Source organism: Megachile rotundata, chromosome 13, assembly GCF_050947335.1.
Source record: "Megachile rotundata isolate GNS110a chromosome 13, iyMegRotu1, whole genome shotgun sequence".
In the NCBI taxonomy this organism is placed as follows: domain Eukaryota; kingdom Metazoa; phylum Arthropoda; class Insecta; order Hymenoptera; family Megachilidae; genus Megachile; species Megachile rotundata.
This window is the reverse complement of record NC_134995.1, coordinates 8712718-8736022: the sequence shown is the minus strand read 5'-3', so window position 1 is coordinate 8736022 and position 23305 is coordinate 8712718. Positions and strand designations below refer to the sequence as shown.

The window sequence follows — 23305 nt, the reverse complement described above, 5'->3', positions numbered from 1 at the left end:
AGGTGGGAACTGGGGAATTTTGGGATTTTAGGAGGTTGGGAACTACAGAATATTGGGACTAGGAATTTTTTTGATTTTGGGAGGTGGGAAATGGGGAATTTTGGGATTTTAGAAAGTGGGAATTAGAGAATATTGGAACCAGAGAATTTTGGAATTTGGGGAGGCGGAAACTAGAGAATTTTGAGACTAGGAAATTTTGGAATTTGAGGAGATGGAAATTAGAGAATTTTGGGATTTGGGAAGTTGGGAAATATAGAATATTGGGACTACGGAATTTTGGAATTTGGAAAGGTGGGAACTAGGGAATTTTGGGACTAGGGGATTTGGGGATTTGAGAAGGTGGGAACTAGAGAATATTGGAACTAGGGAATTTTGGGATTTGAAAAGGTGGGAACTAAAGAATATTTGAACTAGGGAATCTTGGGATTTGAGAAGGTGGGAACTAGAGAATATTGGAACTAGGGAACTTTGGAATTTTAGAAGGTGGGAATTAGAGAATATTGGAACCAGAGAATTTTGGAATTTGGGGAGGCGGAAACTAGAGAATTTTGAGACTAGGAAATTTTGGAATTTGAGGAGATGGAAATTAGTGAATTTTGGGATTTGGGAAGTTGGGAAATATAGAATATTGGGACTACGGAATTTTGGAATTTGGAAAGGTGGGAACTAGGGAATTTTGGGACTAGGGGATTTGGGGATTTTGTGCGGTGGGAACTAGGGAATTTCGGAATTCGAGAAAGTGGGAACTAGAGAATATTGGGACTAAAGAATTTTGGAATTTGGAAAGGTGGGAACTAGAGAATTTTGAAATTTGGGAAAGTGGGAACTAGGAAATTTTGTAATTTACGAATCTTGGAATTAGTGAATTTTTGTATTTGCAAATTTTGGAATTTGATATTTCTGGAACGTGGAAACATTATATTGCCAATAAGCGTCAATAAAGAAGATTCTGAAAACGGCAATATACATAGATCCTTCATCTCGATAATTTTGCCTTGACAAAATTTCACCTCGAAGCGATTAAGGCTAGGTAACGTAACCTCGTAAGCTCCGCTATCTCCGACATCTATCTGGACTCCCTCGTTACAAGTAGAAACAAAAGCCCGTTTCACTCATTAGAATGCAATATAAGGCGAACCGAAGTTTCACTTACTTAGTGAAGATTCCACGCTCGTCGTTAGGATCCACCACGTGGATAGACACGTTGGTGATCAACATCAGCTCTCTTTCGTCCGTGACGACCGCCTCGAAATCGAAGGTCGATCTATCGAATCGTTCGATCTCGTCCACCACCGTAATCGTTCCCGAACGTTCCTCCACCGCAAATGGTACTAAAATGTGTATGGATGACATTACATATCTATGCAGCATGTGTTACATATTAACTTGATAGCTTGAACATATGAGTTTCTGGACATTAGGCAAATTTGGTTGAACCATTCCTTATTGCCTGTGATGGATATTTGATATATTGCCGGAAATGGATATTCGCGGATACGAGTTTTTAACGGGTTATGTTTATTTGAAATTATAGTGGAATTTATTTTTGAATTTTTGGGGGAATTTATTTGGAATACCAACATTCCCCTTTTCCCTAGATGTTTGCAATACAAAAATTCCCCAAATCTCTAAATTTTTGTAATATCAAAATTCCCTAAATCCTCAAAATGTTCGTAATACCAAAATTTCCCAAGTCCCTATATTTCCCTAATACAAAAATTTCCCAAATCCCTAAATTTTTGTAGTATCAAAATTCCCTAAATCCTCAAAATGTTCGTAATACCAAAATTTCCCAAATCCCTATATTTCCCTAATACAAAAATTCCCCAAATCCCTAAACTTTTGTAGTATCAAAATTCCCTAAATCCTCAAAATATTCGTAATACCAAAATTTCCCAAGTCCCTATATTTCCATAATACCAAAATTCCCCAAATCCCTAAATTTTCTGAATACCAAAATTTCCCAAATCCCTAAACTTCCTATATACAAAAATTCCCTAATTCTTTCAGTTCCCAAGTACATTCCCCAAATCCCTCAATGTCCAAATACCAAAATTGAGTCACCTTTCTCAAATTTTTTTCCAAATACCCAAATTCCAAAAATCTAGTAAGTTCCTATAAAATACGTACCTCCTTCCTCGTAGCTGTGCAGCAGATCATAGATCAAATCGTTGGTCTTCACAGCGTCGTTCAGGCGCATTTGACCGACGCTCGTGCCAACAGGAACATTGGCACCCACCCAAAATTCGTACGGAGCCCCAACAAAGTCCGGCTCCAACGATTCCGGGCCTGAAACGGCAAACGAACAAGCTGGAAACTCGTTTTCATTCACGATTTGTCGCCGATACTCGAGAAACGAGCAAGCACTCGAATCATTTCGAGTGCGATAAAAATTTCTTCCGCCACAGAAACATCCAGGGGAACAGCTCGACGTGGAAATATTTTAGGATTTTCTTTCTCGCCGGTGGATGCATGGAAAATATCCGTGCTACATTCGAGGAATACCCTCGAGATACGAGCTTGGAGATTTCCACAGTCGAACAGAGAGACTGTTTCCGCGGATGTTTTCTAGATTCTTGCGATCCGTGCCGAGGGAATAAATAGAAACTGCGATAATGCCGATGACGGATCTGCTCGGTGAGATTTATTTTATCGGATGGTTTAATCAATTAAATGGATTGTGAGCTGACAGGAGACCTGTTTTCTGTAATTACTGCTTCCGGTCCACATATGAAGTGTCTACATATGAAGTGTCCATATATGAAGTATCCACATATGAAATGTCCACATATGAAGTCCACATATGAAGTGTCCACATATGAGGTGTCCATATATGAAGTATCTACATATGAAGTGTCCACATATGAATTGTCCACATATGAAGTGTCCACATATGAAGTCCACATATGAAGTGTCCACATATGAAGTCCACATATGAAGTGTTCACATATGAAGTGTCCACATATGAAGTGTCCACATATGAAGTGTCTACATATGAAGTGTCCATATATGAAGTATCCACATATGAAGTGTCCACATATGAAATTCACATGTGAAGTCCACATGTGAAGTGTCCACATATGAGGAACATATCAAGAGTCTTCATGACATTGTTATACTTATTCTTCCTACATACTAACCTATCACATGATGCATACATATGTATGTGTATCACATATGCACATATCACATATGTATCACATAATGTATATGTATACATCATAACAATAAGAGGGACCCACTTTAAATGTGTTCACACATGAGAAACACACGAACAGTCTTCATAACGCTGTTATACTTACCATTCTTCCTTCATACCCGTTCTATCACATATGAATACGTTATAACGATAAGAGGTCCATTTTCAAACTGTTCACATATGTAGGACACATGAACAGTCTTCATAACGCTGTTATACTTATTCTTCCTCCATATTAACCTGTCACAAGATGCCTACACACGTGACAATAATAAGTAGTCTACTGTCAAAGTGTCCACACATGCCGAACACATTGACAATTTCTTTAATGCTATTATACCTACATCCTCCATACCAACCTGTCCCATGACACACATATCATGACAGTAAAAGACCTACTTTCAATGAATCCACACATGAAGAACACATCGTACTTGAAGATGTAATCTTATATGAGTCACACATCTTCATACCTGCAGATGTAACCCTATACCAGCAACACATCTTCATACCCGAAGATGTGACCTCATATCAGCACATCTTCATACCACAAGATGTAACCCCATACGAGCAACATATCTTCATACCCAAACACATGTCCACATACAAACAGCACATCTTCATGTCGAACAAGTACCATAAACTTCATGCCATTCACCAACAATTTCTCCGTTCACCATAAACAGCTCGAAGAAGAGAAAGACTCTCACCATCGGATCTAAAGACATCGACGGTGACAACAGCCAGGGAGAATCTCCTTTCACTGGGGTTCGCCGGTTGATCTGCGGCCTCCACGAATATCGCGTGTCTTCCTTCAAGGATGGGACTCTCGGAGACGGTGATCATACCAGTGATTTCGTCCACGGTGAACGGTGGAGTCCTAGTAGACGAGTTTCCAGGTTTCTGGAGCTTGTATCTGACCATGCCGTTGGGCCCCAGGTCCTCGTCGACCGCGTGAACCTGTCCTAGCACGGTGCCCACCTTGTAGTCGGTCTTGGCTATCATTTCATAGAGATTCCCAGGCACGAAGATTGGATTGTTGTCGTTTGCGTCTAGTAACGTCACTTCGACGTCCACGGAGGAACCGTTTGCATTGTGGACTACGCTGGGTTTTCGTTCTATGGCGACGACCTGTTTCAGTTGTGATCGGGTTAGCAAGCGCTTTTACTTTTGGATTCAAGTCAAATTGATATGACGTAGTACTACATGGTATTGTTCAACTAGTATTAGGTTTAACTAGCATCTATGTTCCTAGGTTTGAGACTTGTGGGAGATTGTGTGAAGATTTAAGTGGATAGGAGGATTGTTAAGGTGGAGGTAGGAATAATTGATGTGACTAGTAATTCCGTTATTTGAATGTATTAAGTCCGTGGAGCCTAATTAGATGTTGAGGGAATATTGAGAATATTAGGATTTGAGAAGGTGGGGACTAGGGAATTTCGGGATTAGAAAAGGTGGGAACTGGAGAACTTCTGGGATTTGGGAAGGTGGGATCTACAGAATACTGGGAATAGGGAATTTCGGGATTTGAGAAGTTGGGAACTAGGGAGTTATGGGATTTGAGAAGGCGGGAACTAGGGAATTTTGGGATTTAGGAAGGTGGGAACTAGGGAGTATTGGGATTTGGGAAGCTGGAGACTAGGCAGTATTGGGATTTGGGAAGGTGGAGATTAGGAAGTATTGGGACTAGGGAATTTCGGGATTTTAGAATATGGGAACTAGGGAGTATTGGGATTTGGGAAGGTGGGAACTAGGCAGTATTGGGTCTAGGGAATTTCAGGATTTTAGAATATGGGAACTAGGGAGTTGTGGGATTGGGGAAGGTGGTAACTAGTGAATATTGGGATTTGAGAAGGTGGGGGCTAGGGAATTTTGGGATTTGGAAAAATGGGGACTAGGCAGTATTGGGCCTAGGGAATTTCGGGATTTTAGAATATGGGAACTAGGGGGTTGTGGGATTGGAGAAGGTGTTAACTAGGGAATATTGGGATTTAGGACGGTGGGAACTAGGGAATTTTGGAATTGGGGAAGGTGGGAACTAAGGAGTATTGGGATTTGGGAAGACGGGGACTAGGGAATTTTGGAGTTTTAGAAGATGGGAACTAGAGAATTGTGGGATTTGGGAAGGTGGGGGGTAGGGAACTTTGGGATTTGGGAAGGTGGGAATTAGGGAATTTTGGAATTGGGGAAAGTGAAACCTAGAGAGTATTGGTATCTGAGAAGATGGGGACTAGGGATTTTTGGGATTTGGGAAGGTGCCAACTAGGAAATATTGGCCCTAGGGAATTTTCAGATTTGAGAAGGTAGGTAATTTCATTATTTGATTGTACAAAGTCCCTGGAACCTAAATAATTGTTCATAAATTCCCTAATCATCAAATTCACATATCTCAAAGATTTTCAACTTATCATATTTCCAACCACCTACTGCATATATCAAATAGAATAACCCGTAACCAATCGATCACCCTAACTCCACTAGTACCCACATCCAACTTTCCTCAAATTCAAAAAACCTTGCACCTTCATTCTCAGATGGTCCCTCTTCTCCCTATCCAGAACCGACTGGTCCTTCACCGTCAGCCACCCAGACTTCGCGTCCACAGAGAAGGCACCCGACGGATCCTGCAATTCGTAATCGAACTGTCCGTTCTCTCCCTGATCACGATCACGAGCGATCACTTGAAGAACACTGAATCCGTTCGGTAAATTCTCCACGATGCTGATGTTGTAGAGGTCCACCTCGAAGTCCGGCAGATTATCGTTCAGGTCCAACACCTCGACCTCTACTCGAGCCACCGCTGTTTTTAAAGGGTTGTCTACCTGCGAAGCGTGGATTTGCAAGCTGAAAGTGTTCGATGGCAGATTTCTCTCGGCGTCCAGATCGATAGCTCGTTTTAGGTACAGGGTGCCATTTTTGGGGTCCAAGTGAAAGAAGCCTCGCTCGTTTCCTGATATGATGTCGTAACGGACGGCCACGTTGATGTCGCGGTCGCAATCGGTTGCTTGGATCGGTGTGGTGAAGTTGATCTGCATGAAGATGGGGTAATCCTGCAATATATGAAAAGTAAGTGGATTTTAGACTTTAAATACTGTTACTAATTCAATATGGTTTCAATGATAAGTGAAGATAAAAATTTATAGTTATTGTCATTGTTGGTTAGGTGTTATTGTTTATAGTAGTATAAAATTTAATATTAAAAACAATTTCATGATACAAGCTTTTTCAAGGCTTTCAAGGTTTACAAGGTTTACAAGGTTTTTAAGGTTTTCAAGGTTTATTAGGTAGACATACAAGTATGTTTAGGTAATACATAATTTTGTTCTAGTTAAAAATAATTCATTTATTTATTAGTGACAAGATTTATTAATCGAATTTTCTATTGAGGATTAAGTGGAGGTCACTGATTTCAAGGTCAGTGACTTTCTTCATAAAGAAAGTTTCTAAATGTATTATTGAATCATAACATTCCATTGGATACCGAACACCTCTAGAATTTCCAGATATTGTTTACTTCTTAAGATCCATCCCGGAGGAGCAATTTCATCCAGGCCACAAACGATCGTCCCTGACGAAGGACCCCGACGGAAGTCCATTAAATCGAGTTTCACGGTTAAACGCTCGCAAACCTTTCAGAATGAATTTTATGTGAGCCGAGTTCACAGTGCTGCGTACACTCTGATAAAACTTAGGCTTGGTTCGGATGGGAGATGATATGAAAAAGTTTTCAAGGTTTTGGATTTTTACGTTTTAGAGTTATTAAATTTTCAGGATTCGAAATCTTAGAGTACTCAAATTTTCGAATTCACAAGTTTTCCCAAGTTCACTAACCCTCTAATTCCCTAACTCCTTAATTCCCTAATTTTTTAATTTCACAATTCCTTAATTCCTGAACCTCCTAATTTTTTAATTTTCCAAATTTTCGAATTTCCTAATTCACCAATTCCCTAATTCCCGAACTTCCTAATCTCCTATCTACCTAATTCCCCGACTCCCTAATTCCCCAATTCTCCAATTTCCCAAATTGCCAATTTCCCAATTTCCCAATTTCCCAATTTTCCCATTTCCTAATATTCCAATTTCCCAATTTCCTAAGTCCCCAATTCCCTAATTTCCTATCTCCCTAGTACTTCGATTCCCTAATTCCCCAGTTTCCTAATTTCCCAATTTCCCAATTTCCCAATTTCCCAATTTCCCAATTTCCCAATTTCCTAATTTCCCAATTTCCTAATTTCCCAATTTCCTAATTCCCGAATTTCCTAATTTCTTATCTCCCTAATTCCCCGACTCCCTAATTCCCCAATTCCCCAATTCTCCAATTTCCCAAATTCCCGATTTCCCAATTTTCCAATTTCCCAATATTCCATTTTCCCAATTTCCCAATTCCTTAATTTCCTATCTCCCTAATACCTGGACTCCCTAATTCTCCAATTTCCCAATTTCCTAATTTCCTAATTCCCGAACTTCATAATTTCCTAACTCCCTAAATCCCTGATTCTCCAATTTCCCAATTCCCTAATTCTCTAACTTCCTAATATCCCTACTCCCTAAGCCCCTAATTTCCTATTTCCACAATTACGTAATTCTCTAATTTTCTATTTCCCTGATTCCCTAATTTCCCAACTCCCTAATTCCTTAATACTCCCATACCTTAATTCCCTAAGTACCAAACTCCATAATTCCCAAATTTCCACCTTCCTATTCCTCAATTTCCTAATCTCTCACCTCTCAAATCACCCAAAACCAAAAATCCCCAAATCCCCAGTTCCTCAATTTCTCGTCCCCCAAATCCCTAAAACCTCCAACTTCCAAATCTACCCACCTAAAAATAAACCACCAACTATCCCTCTCCATCTACACCCCTACATACATATCTCCATTATTGTCATCTAAGACAGCATATTTGCAGTGGACTGTACATTTCGCAAGTGATTCGTGAAATTCGATAATGTCCCACGGTCTCATTATTAGCTCCGTTCGTCGCGACAAATCGTCTCGCTCGAGCGTTTCTGTTACACACGCGACGCCCGCAATCTAGGCTGTGCCACATCGCGCACGCTGCGAATGTCAGAGGTTAATACTTTCTGTTAGCCGGAGAACCTTGAGGTATAAATTTCGTTCCGAAGGAAAACACGATCGTGCAATTCAATTCGCGATAAATATCGCGGACCGTTCGACTTTCGAGCTCGCGCCGGCGATTTATCCGCCGCGGTTAACTGTCGGGCGGTTAGCTAACGCTCGGCAAACGAGACTCGCTGCGAAAGCGCGTTCGATTCCCGGTTTCCGTTAATTTATATCGCTTCGACGGCTCCGGGTCTAACAGGGACAACTTCTACTACCTGCTGAGATTTTCTTTACATTTTTTATTTATTTTCTGGATGCACGTAAACTTACGTAAGTCTATGATATGGTGTCGACGTGACTAGATATACGGGGATATGTTTATGGATGGCGTTTACGAGTTTCTAATTAAGAAAGTAGAAATGCGCGGAAGTTTTTTGTATGGACACGTTCCGTGGCTTTGACGGTAATTTACTCTTTTAATTTCAGAAATAGTGGAGCTGAATTTTCTTTCATTATGTTATACAATGATCTAGTAATTATAGATGAATGTAATATTTAATTATTTAGAAAATCTTGATAGATATTTGGATTATTACTAGTTTAACGTGAATGTTGCAAGTTTAGAATCTAGAAATTTGGAAATTTTTGGATCTAGGGATTTCGGGACCTACTGATTTCAGAATCTAGGGATTTCAGGACTCAAGTAATTGGTGATCTAGGGAATTTTCTTTCTACAGATTTTAGAAGCTGGGGATTTTGTAACATACAGATTTCAGTAGCTAGGGATTTCTGGACCCAAGAATTTTTAGATCTAGGGAATTTTATTCTTAGAGATTTTTGAACCTAGGGATTTCAGGACCTAAGTGTTTTGAGATCTAGGGATTTTGGAACCTGTAGATTTCAGAATTTAGGGATTTCTGGTCCCAAGAATTTTGGGATCTAGGGCATTTTGTTCCTACGTATTTTTGAATTTAGGGATTTTGTAAAATAAGGATTTGGTAATCTAGGGAATATAGCTCCTGCAGATTTTGGGATATAGGGATTTCATAATATATTCATTTGGAAAACTAGGGATTTTGGAATCTAGGAATTTCATAATATATTTAGTTGGAGATCTAGGGATTTCAGAAACTAGGGATATCAGGATCCAAGTATTTCGTAATCTAGAGAATTTGCTTCCTACAAATTTTGAAATTTAGGAATTTCAGAACCCAATAATTTTTAGATCTAGGAAATTTTGATCTTACAGATTTTGGAATCTAGGGATTTTTTATCCTACAGATCTCAGAATACTTGATTTCATGTATCTAGTTACTTCAGTATTCGAATATTCGAGTATTCGAATCCAATGCTCTCAAGCTCTAGGAATTTTATACCTAAAAAGCTTGCAAATTTAGGGATTTAATTCTGACCAATTACAGGACATAAAAATATACTTTCCAAACCGCAAACATTAACTTATCTCATAAGTGACGTTTATTAATCGAATCTTAATTATGTAATTAATATCTAACTATAATTGATTAATAAATCTTGCAATGCTCCTCAGATTTAATGGGTAGGAGGTACAGCAATAAATTCCCTAGCTAATCACCTCAAACAAATTCGAATAGTTGTACGCTTTTTACGGAAAAATGTGAAAACAATGTAAGAAAAATGTAAAAAGAAACGGCACCGCGAAAGGGTTAATGTCGTGCATGCAACGTGACCGAAGGAAGCGATGCGCCTCGATGACTACGTAGAAAGTTCCCGGGGTACGTTTGTTCCGTAATACGCGACTTCCATCGACGATCATCCAGCGTTGACGCGGTCATTGCCGGCGGATATATCTAACGTAAATGGCGGAGCCGCTCTTCGCGATTGCATAATTAACTAATCTCCGCGGCCGCTTAATTATCGCCGCTTTTATACAACTATAACGTGATGCGCTCTGTTGCCGCATCAACCGATTGCGTCAGCGAGATACCATCGACCGATTATCTGATTAATTTGCTAGATCGAGGATCTTGTGTTTGAAATATGCTTCGGGTTTTACAGTTTTTAAACACGGCTGTGTGTGGTCTTTTATTACTCGCGGTTTATTACTTTGATGTGGAGGTAGGGTTTTAATTTTAAGTGTTGTAAGTTGTGAATTGTAATTTGTGGGGTATGATGTGTGACGTGTGATATGAATTTATGTTGTGTGATATGTGATGTACAATATATATTATAATTTATATTATGCAATATATTATATGTAATATGAATTATAATTTATATTATGCAATATATGATATACAACATAAATTATAATTTATATTATGCAATATATCATATGTAACATAAATTATAATTTATATTATGCAATATATCATATGTAACATGTATTACAATTTATATTATGCAATGTATAAAATGCAACATAAATTACAATTTATATTATGCAATATATAATATTCAACATGAATCACAATTTATACTATGCAATATGTAAAATGTAACATGAATTATAATTTATATTACGCAATATATAATATGCAACATGAATTATAATTTATATTATGCAATATACAATGTGTAACGTGAATTATAATTTATATTATGCAATATATAGTATGTCACATGAATTATAATTTATATTATGCAATATATAATATGTAACATGAATTATAATTTATAATATGCAATGTATGATAGCATGTAATATAAATTAATACATATTATATAATATTGTATAGCATTTGTATTATATAATATGCAGTAAGAATTCAAATTAATCAATTTCAATATAAATAAATGATATTAATGATATTATCACTTGATATGAAGCATTCATACATATATGCAATTTTAAAATAATAAAAATAAAAATTCGAAAAAATTGAAATATTATAATTATTGGATATAAATGTATAACAATAAAAAGAATAATAAATGATAAATAATAAAAATACAAATTTTTGAAACAATGAAACAATGAAAAAATTAATTTGATAATATATTTACCGGCATCGGGTAGAATTCATAAATCTTCGCCCTGTAAACATCACGAGTGAACTTCGGATCGAGATCGTCATTGTCCACAATAGTAATCTTCACAGTTGTATTCGTGGTTTTTGCTGGAACACCTCGATCCTACAAAAAGTTCAAAATCTACAAACATTCGAATACAGACATTTCTCCTTTCAACGAGCACAAACATCGACCTCAAATCAAACTCGATCACAACTCAAACCCATCACTACATTCCAAAAACTAACTCCTCAAAAACCAACCCTATTATTCTTATACTACTAGACTACTTATTAGTACTAATGATATTTCATCTCATCAGTAATATCATCCACCCACAAACGTCAATCTCAAACGTTCAGATCAAACTCGATCACAACTCAAACCCATCACTACATTCCAAAAACCAACCCCATTATTTTTATATTACTAGACTACTTATTAGTACTAATGATATTTCATCTCATCAATAACATCATCCACCCACAAAAGTCAACCTCAAACGCTCAGATCAAACTCGATCACAACTCCAACCCATCACTACATTCCAAAAACTAACCCTCCAAAAACCAATCCTATTGTTATAATACTACTAGGCTACCTATCATTACTTATGATATTTCATTTCACCAATAACATAATCCACCAAACAAAAAAGAGAAACTCAAACAACCATCAAAACCGGCCACCTGCCAGTGAAAGTGTCAAAAGGGTTACATCGAAACAATCTTAGGTTAAGAAGCCACAATGTACTCCGGTCAGGATCCCAATTTAAAGTATGCCTCGGAGGCAAAGTAAAACAAGAGGCTCGTTACGAGAATTAACAACGTCGATGTTAAAGAGAACTTTCACCGTGGCTTGACTTTTCTACTGGAAGAATCGCTGCGTGCAATATCATATCGTGTACTCACCGTGGCCGCAATGACCAGCGTGAACTCTCGATCGCCGTTGTCGTAGTCCACCGGTTTGCGAAGTATAAGAGCGGTTCTGTGGCCGGATTCCAGTGAAAATTTACCCTGCTCGTTGCCTTTCACTATCGCGTAGTGGATATCGCTGTTCGGTGTATTGGGTTTGTCACCGTCGACCGCGTGGATCCCACGGAATATCGTCACACCTGCGAATTCAGGTGATTTGAGCGGGGTACCTTGATTTATTATACCTGATTACCTGATCGGTAATTGGGGATAACTGATTATCTGATCGGTAATTGGGAATAACTGATTATCTGATCGGTAATTGGGTGACTTAACAATTTAAGGCTGACAGGTCCGCAAGTCGTTTAAAGCTGCCAGGGACGGATTAAGGTATCTAGGGACCCTATAGGATTATGATGGAAGGTTAGAAATTTGGAACCATGCGAATTTGGGAGGTGAAGATCTCAAGAGGTCTTTGGAATTCGATGTTTTTGAAATTTGAGGAAAAGGAAATGGATTTGGGGGTATTTGGATGGTTGGAGATTAAGGAATTTTGGGGGATTTGGAGAGAAGAGTGATGGAATTTGGGGTTTGAGAATTTGGGGATTTGTGCACTTGGGAATGCTTGAAGTTGGGATTAAGAATTTGCGGATTTGAGAATTTGGGGATTTGAGAATTTAGGAACTTGAGAGTTTGGGGATTTGAGAATTTGGAAATTTGAGAGTTGGCGGATTTGAGAATTTGGCAATTTGAGAACTAGGGAATTTGAGAGATTGGGGATTTGAGAATTTGGGAATTTGCGAACTAGGGAATTTGAGAGTTTGGGGATTTGAGAATTTGGGAATTTGAGAATTTGGAAATTTGAGAGTTTGGGGATTTGAGAACTAAGGAATTTGAGAGTTTGGGGATTTGAGAATTTGGGAATTTGAGAACTTGGGAATTTGAGAACTAGGGAATTTGAGAGATTGCAGATTTGAGAATTTGGCAATTTGAGAACTAGGGAATTTGAGAATTTGGGAATTTGAGAACTTGGGAATTTGAGAACTAGGGAATTTGAGAGATTGCAGATTTGAGAATTTGGGAATTTGAGAATTTGAAAATTTGAGAATCTGGAAATTTGAGAGTTTGGAGATTTGAGAATTTGGGAATTTGAGAGCTTGGGGATTTGAGAACTTGGGAATTTGAGAACTAGGGAATTTGAGAGATTGGGGATTTGAGAATTTGGGAATTTGAGAATTTGGGAATTTGAGAATCTGGAAATTTGAGAGTTTGGGGGTTTGAGAATTTGGGAATTTGAGAGCCTGGGGATTTGAGAACTAGGGAATTTAGAAATTTGAGAATTTGGGAATTTGAGAATTTGGGAACTTGAGAGCTTGGGGATTTGAGAACTAGGGAATTTAGAAATTTGCGAAGTTGAGGTTTGAGAATTTAACACATTTGAGAATTTAGAAAATATAAAAATTTCAGAATATCAAAATTTGAGTTTTGAAATGTAAGAATTCCAATTTCATTAAATTCTAGAAAGAACATTTAAAACTAGCTACAAATGACTGGGTTAGGTTACGTTAGGTTAGTTTGGAAACTTGAAAATTTGAGAATTTCAATTGCATTAAACTCTAGAAAGAACAGTTTAAACTAGCTAGAAATTATTAAAATAGTCAATTAGATACATTAAAAGTATAGCTACTATTTATTACGACTTAATAAATCTAAAATGGCAGTCAAAGTGTTAACTACGCTTTCCACATCTCCAATCAGCCGTAAACGTTCCATTGATCGGCTTAAGCTTTCTCGATGATACAATATAAATCTCCTAGCAGCGTGAAAAATGAAGAATAAATTCATCATTGATAAATCACATTAATTCAGAAATTAAAATCTTAAGAAAGCAACATTTACTCTTACAAGCCATAACTGTCCTAAGAACTGATACTTTTGGCGGGAAATTTGAATATTCCTCAAGTTAAATCCATCTAAATTAATAAATCTAAAAATTTATGCTAATTTGAAAATTATCAATATCAATCAACGATATTAATAAATAAACCCTAATAAACATAATCGTTATAATAATTAATTCAATAACAAGTTAATTCCATATCACATTAATTCAATATCAATAACAAATAAAAAATTTCTAAATCAGAAGACTAACAAATAAACAGGAAAAATAATAAATAAAACATGTAAAAGAAATTCTCGTAACGAAAGTTGAGCATACGAAGAAAGTGTTTAATCTAGAAAGCAACAATTTTTGGTTACGATATCTGGTCATGATCTTCCAGCGCGAAATTGAATTTTCACGTCGGGAGTTGCATCACGAAAGTTCGATACTTATGGCTAGTTCGTATGCGGTTGATCTCACCGACTGGGGTTAGCTCGTCCACGGTTACATGATAAGGTGCATCGACAAATTGCGGTGCATGGTCGTTTATGTCCTCCACGTAGACTGTCACTGACAGGTGGGACGTCACCTACAACCATAAGTGTTTATACATCAGACACATATAGAACATCTTCGGAAATTGGGAATTTTAGACCAAAATATTATCTTCATTTTCAAGTTTATTCTTATGATGCTTTAATATCTTCATAATTTAATGAATTTAAAAAAGACATTAAAATTGCCTTCATAAATCTGTTGTACAAATTTTGGGCAAATTTAATAAACATTGTATAATTGAATTTTATATTCAATTTTACTAGTTGAATGTAAAATTTAATTTCATTAATTAAATATGAAAATACAATTTTAAAACTTGATTATAGAATTCCATTCTATTACTTGAATATGAAAATACAATTTTAAAACTTGATTATAGAATTCCATTCTATTACTTGAATATGAAAATACAATTTTAAAACTAGATTACAGAATTCAATTTAATTACTTGAATATGAAAATACAATTTTACAACTTGATTATAGAATTCAATTTCATTACTTGAATATGAAAATACAATTTTAAAACTTGATCATACAATTCAATTACATTACTTGAATATGAAAATACAATTTTAAAACTTGATCATACAATTCAATTACATTACTTTGATAATGAAAATACAATTTTAAAACTTGATTACAGAATTCAATTTTATTACTTGAATATGAAACTACAATTTTAAAACTTGATTACAGAATTCAATTTAATTACTTGAATATGAAAATACAATTTTACAACTTGATTATAGAATTCAATTTCATTACTTGAATATGAAAATACAATTTTAAAACTTGATTATAGAATTCAATTTCATTACTTAAGTATGAAAATACAATTTTAAAACTTGATTACAAAATTCAATTTTATTACTTGAATATGAAAATACAATTTTACAACTTGATTATAGAATTCCATTCTATTACTTGAATATGAAAATACAATTTTAAAACTAGATTACAGAATTCAATTTAATTACTTGAATATGAAAATACAATTTTACAACTTGATTACACAATTCAATTTCATTACTTGAATATGACAGTACAATTTTAAAACTGGATTATAAAATTCAATTTCATTACTTGAATATGAAAGTACAATTTTAAAACTTGATTACAAAATTCAAGTTTATTACTTGAATATGAAAATACAATTTTAAAACTTGAATATAAAATTCAATTCTATCACTTGAATATGAAAATACGATTTTAAAACTTGATTACAAAATTCAATTTTATTACTTGAATATAAAATATAATACGCATGACTGAATATAGAAAGAAGTTTACAGGAAATGCGTAGAAAAAGGACACTTTTATTTGTGCAGTCCTGTATCGATTTTAATATTTCCCCCCTATCGTTATCTGTCTGCATCCCCACCTATCTGTCCCTCTTCAACATTTAATATCGGCGACGAGATAGGACGTATAACAGTATTACTTCAGATTTATTTGCCGAGATTGCATTAACGCATAGAAACGTCCCGGCCGATCCGTCGCCACAGAAAAACGTCCAACGCTGCGTAACAACGGTACTTCGTACTATACTGCTCTTTTTATTGCATACTCGCACGAAACAATCCTTGAGCCTGTCCCGAAATGCGGAGAATTAATTTTGAAGATAAACGTGGTATACGGAATGCTTGTGGAATTTCTGAGTTGGTAAATCGGGGAAGACTGAAAGTGGACATATGACGAATTTTTTGGAGTCCTTTGGAGACTTGATAAATTGGGAATTTCAGAATTTTGGGGATTTCGTGTATGCGGAATTTGGGAGCTGAGGGTCTAGGGAATTTGGGGATTTGGAAATTTGGAAAAGTTGGAAGATGAGTTTAAGAATTTGAGGATTTGGGAATTGTGGGATTTGGGAATTGTGAGATTTGGGAATTGTGGGATTTGGAAGTTGAGGGATTTGGGAATTAAGGGGTTTGGGAGTTGAGGGATTTGGGAATTGTGGGATTTGGGAATTATGGAATTTGGGAATTATGGAATTTGGGAATTATGGAATTTGGGAATTATGGAATTTGGGAATTGTGGGATTTGGGAATTATGGGATTTGGGAATTATGGGATTTGGGAATTATGGGATTTGGGAATTATGGGATTTGGGAATTATGGGATTTGGGAATTATGGGATTTGGGAATTATGGAATTTGGGAATTATGGGATTTGGGAATTATGGGATTTGGGAATTGTGGGATTTGCTAATTATGGGATTTGGGAATTGTGGGATTTGGGAATTGTGGGAATTGTGGGATTTGGGAATTGTGGGATTTGGGAATTATGGAATTTGGGAATTGTGGGATTTGGAAGTTGTGGGATTTGGGAATTGTGGCATTTGGGGATTGTGGGGGTATGTAAGAGAAGATTGAAGTTAAGTATGTCAGTTTAAGAAATTTAAGAGAATTATGATTTTAATATCACAAACAACAAATTCATAAATCAATAAAAATTCAGAAATATAATAAAAATATATTTAAATACAGTACAACTAAGGAATAAATCACTAAAAATTCATGCTAAAGAAATAAAAATCCCAAAGAAATAATAATTGAAACATCTCCCTAATTAACCGAGCGCCATCATAAAATTCCACCTCCAGAATCATTTAAATATGAAAAGAGTGAATGTAATCTCGATAGACGCTATACAAATAAATCCTTTAAACACATCGGCCCACTAGAAACGTGTCGATGCATTAAATCGCGAGCAATCGAGAGAATCGAAAATAAGAACGGGCAAACAAAAAGCAATTCTCTTAAAAGCGATCGAAAAAGGTTCTATCGAGATCAACGACAACATAACACGTAGAGATAATAATTAACAGCAGATCGTTCGTTCGTAAAAATGGTAACTGATCTCGTAACGGTTTCGTGGCATTCCGTCGAAATAGTTGCATAAACGCTTATTAACACACGACAGAGCCGGAAAACCGGTAGTAAAGGACCGTTTATCGTATCGGGACCGGTACCTGCACGCTCCAGTTACTATAACACGCCAATGCGCTACTCTGGGGAAAAGAAACTAGATTTCTGGGGGAGGAGTTGGATACCTTTGATGAATTAGACGATCGATGAACGGATACCTCGTGATTTTCTTCAAGATTGCAAAATGTAGAGGAATTCGATAGTACTTTATTGCTGGTATTTGTTTAGAAATAAAGAAATTTATGTTCAAAATTTATTTATATTAATTGAATTAAAATATTGTATATTTAGGTTTGTTAACTATAGTAGCATATATGTTTGACTAAAACAAATTCCACAATTCCCAAATTCCACAATTCCCAAATTCCACAATTCCCAAATCCTACAATTCCCAAATCCTACAATTCCCAAATCCCACAATTCCCAAATTCCATAATTCCCAAATTCCATAATTCCCAAATTCCATAATTCCCAAATCCCACAATTCCCAAATCCCTCAACTCCCAAACCCCTTAATTCCCAAATTCCACAATTCACAAATCCCACAATTCCCAAATCCCATAATTCCCAAATCCCACAATTCCCAAATTCCATAATTCCCAAATTCCATAATTCCCAAATCCCACAATTCCCAAATCCCTCAACTCCCAAACCCCTTAATTCCCAAATCCCACAATTCCCAAATCCCTCAACTCCCAAACCCCTTAATTCCCAAATCCCACAATTCCCAATTTCCACAATTCCCAAATCCCACAATTCCCAAATCCCTCAACTCCCAAATCCCTCAACTCCCAAATCCCTCAACTCCCAAGTCCCACGATTCCTAACCTCTAAACATCCCCATCCCTAATCTCGAACACCCCAAAATCCCTAAATAAAAATATCTACCTTATTTTCCCTCAAACAAATCTTTTCCTCAATACTTCACTAACCTCAAACGACACTTTCAAACTTAATTTCGCCCATTAAAAACTGATGTTTAAGTGTGCCTCGATGATCCAATTACGGTCCACCAATAATTAAGAGGCAGGTTGTGGCGGTTCAAATAACCGTGAAACGCTAACGAAACGTAATTTCGTAATATTAGACACTGGTCAACGAAGAACGTATACGATATAATGATTAAGGAAATTGATCTAGTGGAGAGTACTTTCTACAATTTACCAGGGAATCACCGCCATCAGAGTAATCGCAGACCACGCGGAACTTGAGCAAATTTCTAGGTGCCTCGGCGTCCACCAGATCCTCCAAGGATTGAGCTAATACTAAGGATACGTGGGTCCTGTTGGTCTCCGTGTATGAGAAAAATCGGGCGTCTTCGTCCTATAACAATTAAAAATTAAATTAATGAGCTTGACATTATTTACAAACGTTGCAAAATAGAATATATACATTTCAATTATTTCTTCATAATTTATAAAGAATGCAATAAAAAGTAATGTGAACCCTTCTAAAATTATTCATTTAATTATACACGATGTACAATACATATCTCGCGAAATTTGAGAGAATAAATTTTTAAAGCTGACGATAATAATTTTTATGAAATTTTATTTATTGTATGTGCATATATTAAAATTATTTGACTGCCATAATAATAATTATTATTATAAAATTTTATTTATTGTATGTGCATATATTAAAATTATTAGACTGTCATAATAATAATAATTGTTATAAAATTTTATTTACTGTATGTGCATATATTAAAATTATTTGACTGCAATAATAATAATAATTGTTATAAAATTTTATTTACTGTATGTGCATATATTAAAATTATTTGACTGTCATAATAATAATAATTGTTATAAAATTTTATTTATTGTATGTGCATATATTAAAATTATTAGACTGCCATAATAATAATAATTGTTATAAAATTTTATTTACTGTATGTGCATATATTAAAATTATTAGACTGCCATAATAATAATAATTGTTATAAAATTTGAGTTGTTGTATGTGCATACATTAAAATTATTTGACTGCCATAATAATAATAATTGTTATAAAATTTTATTTATTGTATGTGCATACATTAAAATTATTTGACTGCCATAATAATAATAATTGTTATAAAATTTTAGTTGTTGTATGTGCATACATTAAAATTATTTGACTGCCATAATAATAATAATTGTTATAAAATTTTATTTACTGTATGTGCATACATTAAAATTATTTGACTGCCATAATAATAATAATTGTTATAAAATTTTAGTTGTTGTATGTGCATACATTAAAATTATTTGACTGCCATAATAATAATAATTATTATAAAATTTTATTTACTGTATGTGCATATATTAAAATTATTTTATATGAATATAGCTCCAAAAATTTGAAAGGAACCATTCAGTAATATGCATAATTTATTAGTTAAGTGAAATATCATTAACATATTCTCTACTAACATATTAATTATCTGTATAATTATAGCTAATGAACGAAATTTTATTGAGCGATAAAAAGATAATTTATGATAAACGCGGTGAAAAGAAATATAGCCAGATAAGAATATCGTTTGGTTATATTTGTTGCGTAATATTATATCACATTTATATGAGATACGTTGTCATTTATCTTTTTATTGCATTACGTTGCGCGACCTTATCACACGTCAGTAAAACCGGAATCCAAGGTTTGTAAATTCACTTTCGCCGAGGAAATGAATTGTAACCAGGAGAGATATATTATTCAATCGAAATGATCACGATTACTCAATTATCGCTGGTTTCATAATTTCCGCGATAATTAGGATCTGCTTTGAATTTTCTTGCTAAAAATAACTAGTGGATGCTATTTATAATGTCGTGTGGATGAACTGGAATAAACGGATATCTCTAGATATCGTTGTCGTTAAGATATAATATTCCTAGATCCAGACACCGTTAATTTACAATGACCCTAGATATCGATACCATTAGATTTCAATACTAGTAGATTAAAAGACTAACGTATTACAATATTCCTAGATACCGATATTGTTAGATTAAAATATCTGTAGATCTCAATATCCCTAGACACAGATACTAGCAGATTCTAATGCTCCTAGATTACAATATCCCTATATCTCAATACTATTAAATTACTGTATTCCCAGATTACTGTATCCCTAGATTCCGATACCATCAGACTACAATACTCCTAGATCACAATATCCCTAGGTCTCTACATTTCTAAGTTTTCTAAATCACAAAATTACCAAATTTCAATCTCAAAATAAAGTTCACTAAATTTCGAATTCCCAAAATTCCCTATGCCAATATTTCCAAATACCTACGTACAAAAATCCCTATACTCCCAAATCCCCGATTCTCAAATTTGAAATTACCAGATTAACATCTCCAGATATCCCCAAATATCTTAATTCCTAACTCCTACATTCCCAGTTCATTGAACCAAATGTTTGCTCAAGCAAGAATCCCCAGATCATATCAGGAACTATATACACAGAAAAAATATAGAAATGAAAATATAATCCTCTACAGAAATAACCATCAGAACAGTGTCGATAAATTGAAATAACGGAACGTATTAGTAATATTAATAAAAGTTATCGATATTCATTCATGCTAAGTGGCAGACGCTTTCAACCGGAGTAAAATGTGTATTACGTTTAACAACATCGCTGTCGATCGACACGATAAGAGATCGTATCACGAAATACAGTTTTAAGCTCATCCTGTTCGCTGGATGATTACACGGCGTGTCGGAAAAAAGACAACTTCAAAAAAGAACCAGACAGATGAGAAAATAAGGTAACAAACACTGACCTTGTCTACAGGCATAATTGAGATGTGATTTCTTGGATGAGCCTCTAAAGACAGGATCTCCGTTCCTTTGCCCAGATTTTCGGGTACCCTCACGAATTTTAGGTACTCTCCTACCGGATAGAATTGGCATCCTGCGGACATAAAGATAGAAGGGTTAGTTAGTGAGTTAATTAACTCAAACTGTTTTGAATGAAATTATTTGGAATGGAAATTATTCCGATCATTTTCATCAGTCATCCTCTGTATTCAATCATTTTTATTTCGACTTACTATTGTATACAAATTTCTCTGCATTTGCAGATACAAAGTTATTTATATTATTAATATTCACAATCACTAATTTCTCCTCAAGAACAAATTAAAATAGAACAATTTGGAGAAATTAATTTCTGTAAAGTTCTAAATTACAAACTTCATATAAACTAAACCTGATGTTAAAAATCATTAAGTTACTCTATCATAACTCTAACAAATAATAATATAGTAATAATATATCCATATAGTAATGAAATTTAATCCGGAATAAAATCTAAAGAAAAATTGTAAACTCAGTTAATAAAACGGTACTGCAAACATACGTAACACGTATGTAACAAGTTATTAAACCCGTTTTCCACGGTGTGTAAGTAGAAACTGGAATAATGTTCGATAGCCAAAATAATTCGTGCGCAAATTCCCTCAAGAGTCCTTTCACTTCTAAGCAGACCCTATATTTTCCGGAGTTTTCATGCAAGACATGTTTCCATCGAGTATTTACATACGCATGAACGTATGTATATGTCCGTATACGAACTGGCCAATGTACTACGATTAACAGTTCCTACTTGAAAATCTGGTTTACTGGAAAGAAATTGTAACGGATGAACGATGAAAAATAAGACAGCTTTACCGTTCAGAATCAGCCATGGGAAAGTTTGATTGGACATTATCGCTAGAAAGTATTTGATTCTCGAGCTTGAATATTATATGAAGTAGTACAGACTGTTTCTGTGCGAGGATTTTATGTAATACTGTCAATATTTCCTTGTGTAACTAAGAATTTATTATGTGTTGATGTTTTTGGTGGATTGGAAATATTTTCGTTGATGGTTAAATTATTTTCAAGCCTTTGTATGTAGGAATTTGGCAACTTTGAGATTTGGGGAAATTTATGAATCTGAAGGTTTGGTAAATTAGGGAAGGATTGGAATTTTGGAGAATTTGGGGAAATTTTGAGACACATGGGAATTTAGGGATATATGGAATTTTATGGAAATATGGGAAATTTAGGGAAATATGGGAATATAGTAAGATTGAGGGAAATATGGAGATTCACTAAAATTTAGGCACTCAGGAATTTGAGAATATAAGGAAACTTAGGAATTGGGGAATTTTGAAATTATGGAATTTAGGAAGGGTGGAATTTGGGAAATGTGGAATTTGGGAATTGTGGAATTTGGGAATTGTGGAATTTGGGAATTGTGGAATTTACGAATTGTGGAATTTGGGAACTATGGAATTTGGAAATTGTAGAATTGAAAATTGTGGAATTTGGGAATTGAAAATTGTGGAATTTGGGAATTGAAAATTATGGAATTTGGGAATTATGGAATTTGGAAATTGTGGAATTTGGGAATTATGGAATTTGGGAATTGTGGAATTTTGGAATTGTGGAATTGTGGAATTGTGGAATTTGGGAATTGTGGAATTTGGGAATTGTGGAATTTGGGAATTGTGGAATTTGGGAATTGTGGAATTTGGGAATTGTGGAATTTGGGAATTGTGGAATTTGGGAATTGTGGAATTTGGGAATTGTGGAATTTGGGAATTGTGGAATTTGGGAATTGTGGAATTTGGGAATTGTGGAATTTGGGAATTGTGGAATTTGGGAATTGTGGAATTTGGGAATTGTGGAATTTGGGAATTGTGGAATTTGGGAATTGTGGAATTTGGGAACTATGGAATTTGGAAATTGTAGAACTGAAAATTGTGGAATTTGGGAATTGAA

The 23305-nt window shown here is 35.2% G+C and overlaps 1 protein-coding gene across 5 annotated transcripts in view; it reads right to left on the bottom strand.

Moving 5' to 3' along the window:
• The window catches only part of Cad89D (cadherin 89D), a 96552-nt gene that overhangs the window by 18159 nt on the left and 55088 nt on the right, over positions 1-23305 (bottom strand). For all 5 annotated transcript variants that reach the window (XM_076539364.1, XM_076539363.1, XM_076539365.1 and 2 more), the window contains exons 3-11: positions 21319-21449; positions 18704-18862; positions 14534-14642; positions 12166-12368; positions 11249-11377; positions 5722-6249; positions 3910-4330; positions 2131-2289; positions 1154-1331 (exon numbers count right to left, since the gene is read on the bottom strand). In XM_076539364.1, the coding sequence (XP_076395479.1) occupies positions 1154-1331; positions 2131-2289; positions 3910-4330; positions 5722-6249; positions 11249-11377; positions 12166-12368; positions 14534-14642; positions 18704-18862; positions 21319-21449 (2017 nt within the window). The remainder of the gene's footprint in view (positions 1-1153; positions 1332-2130; positions 2290-3909; positions 4331-5721; positions 6250-11248; positions 11378-12165; positions 12369-14533; positions 14643-18703; positions 18863-21318; positions 21450-23305) is intronic.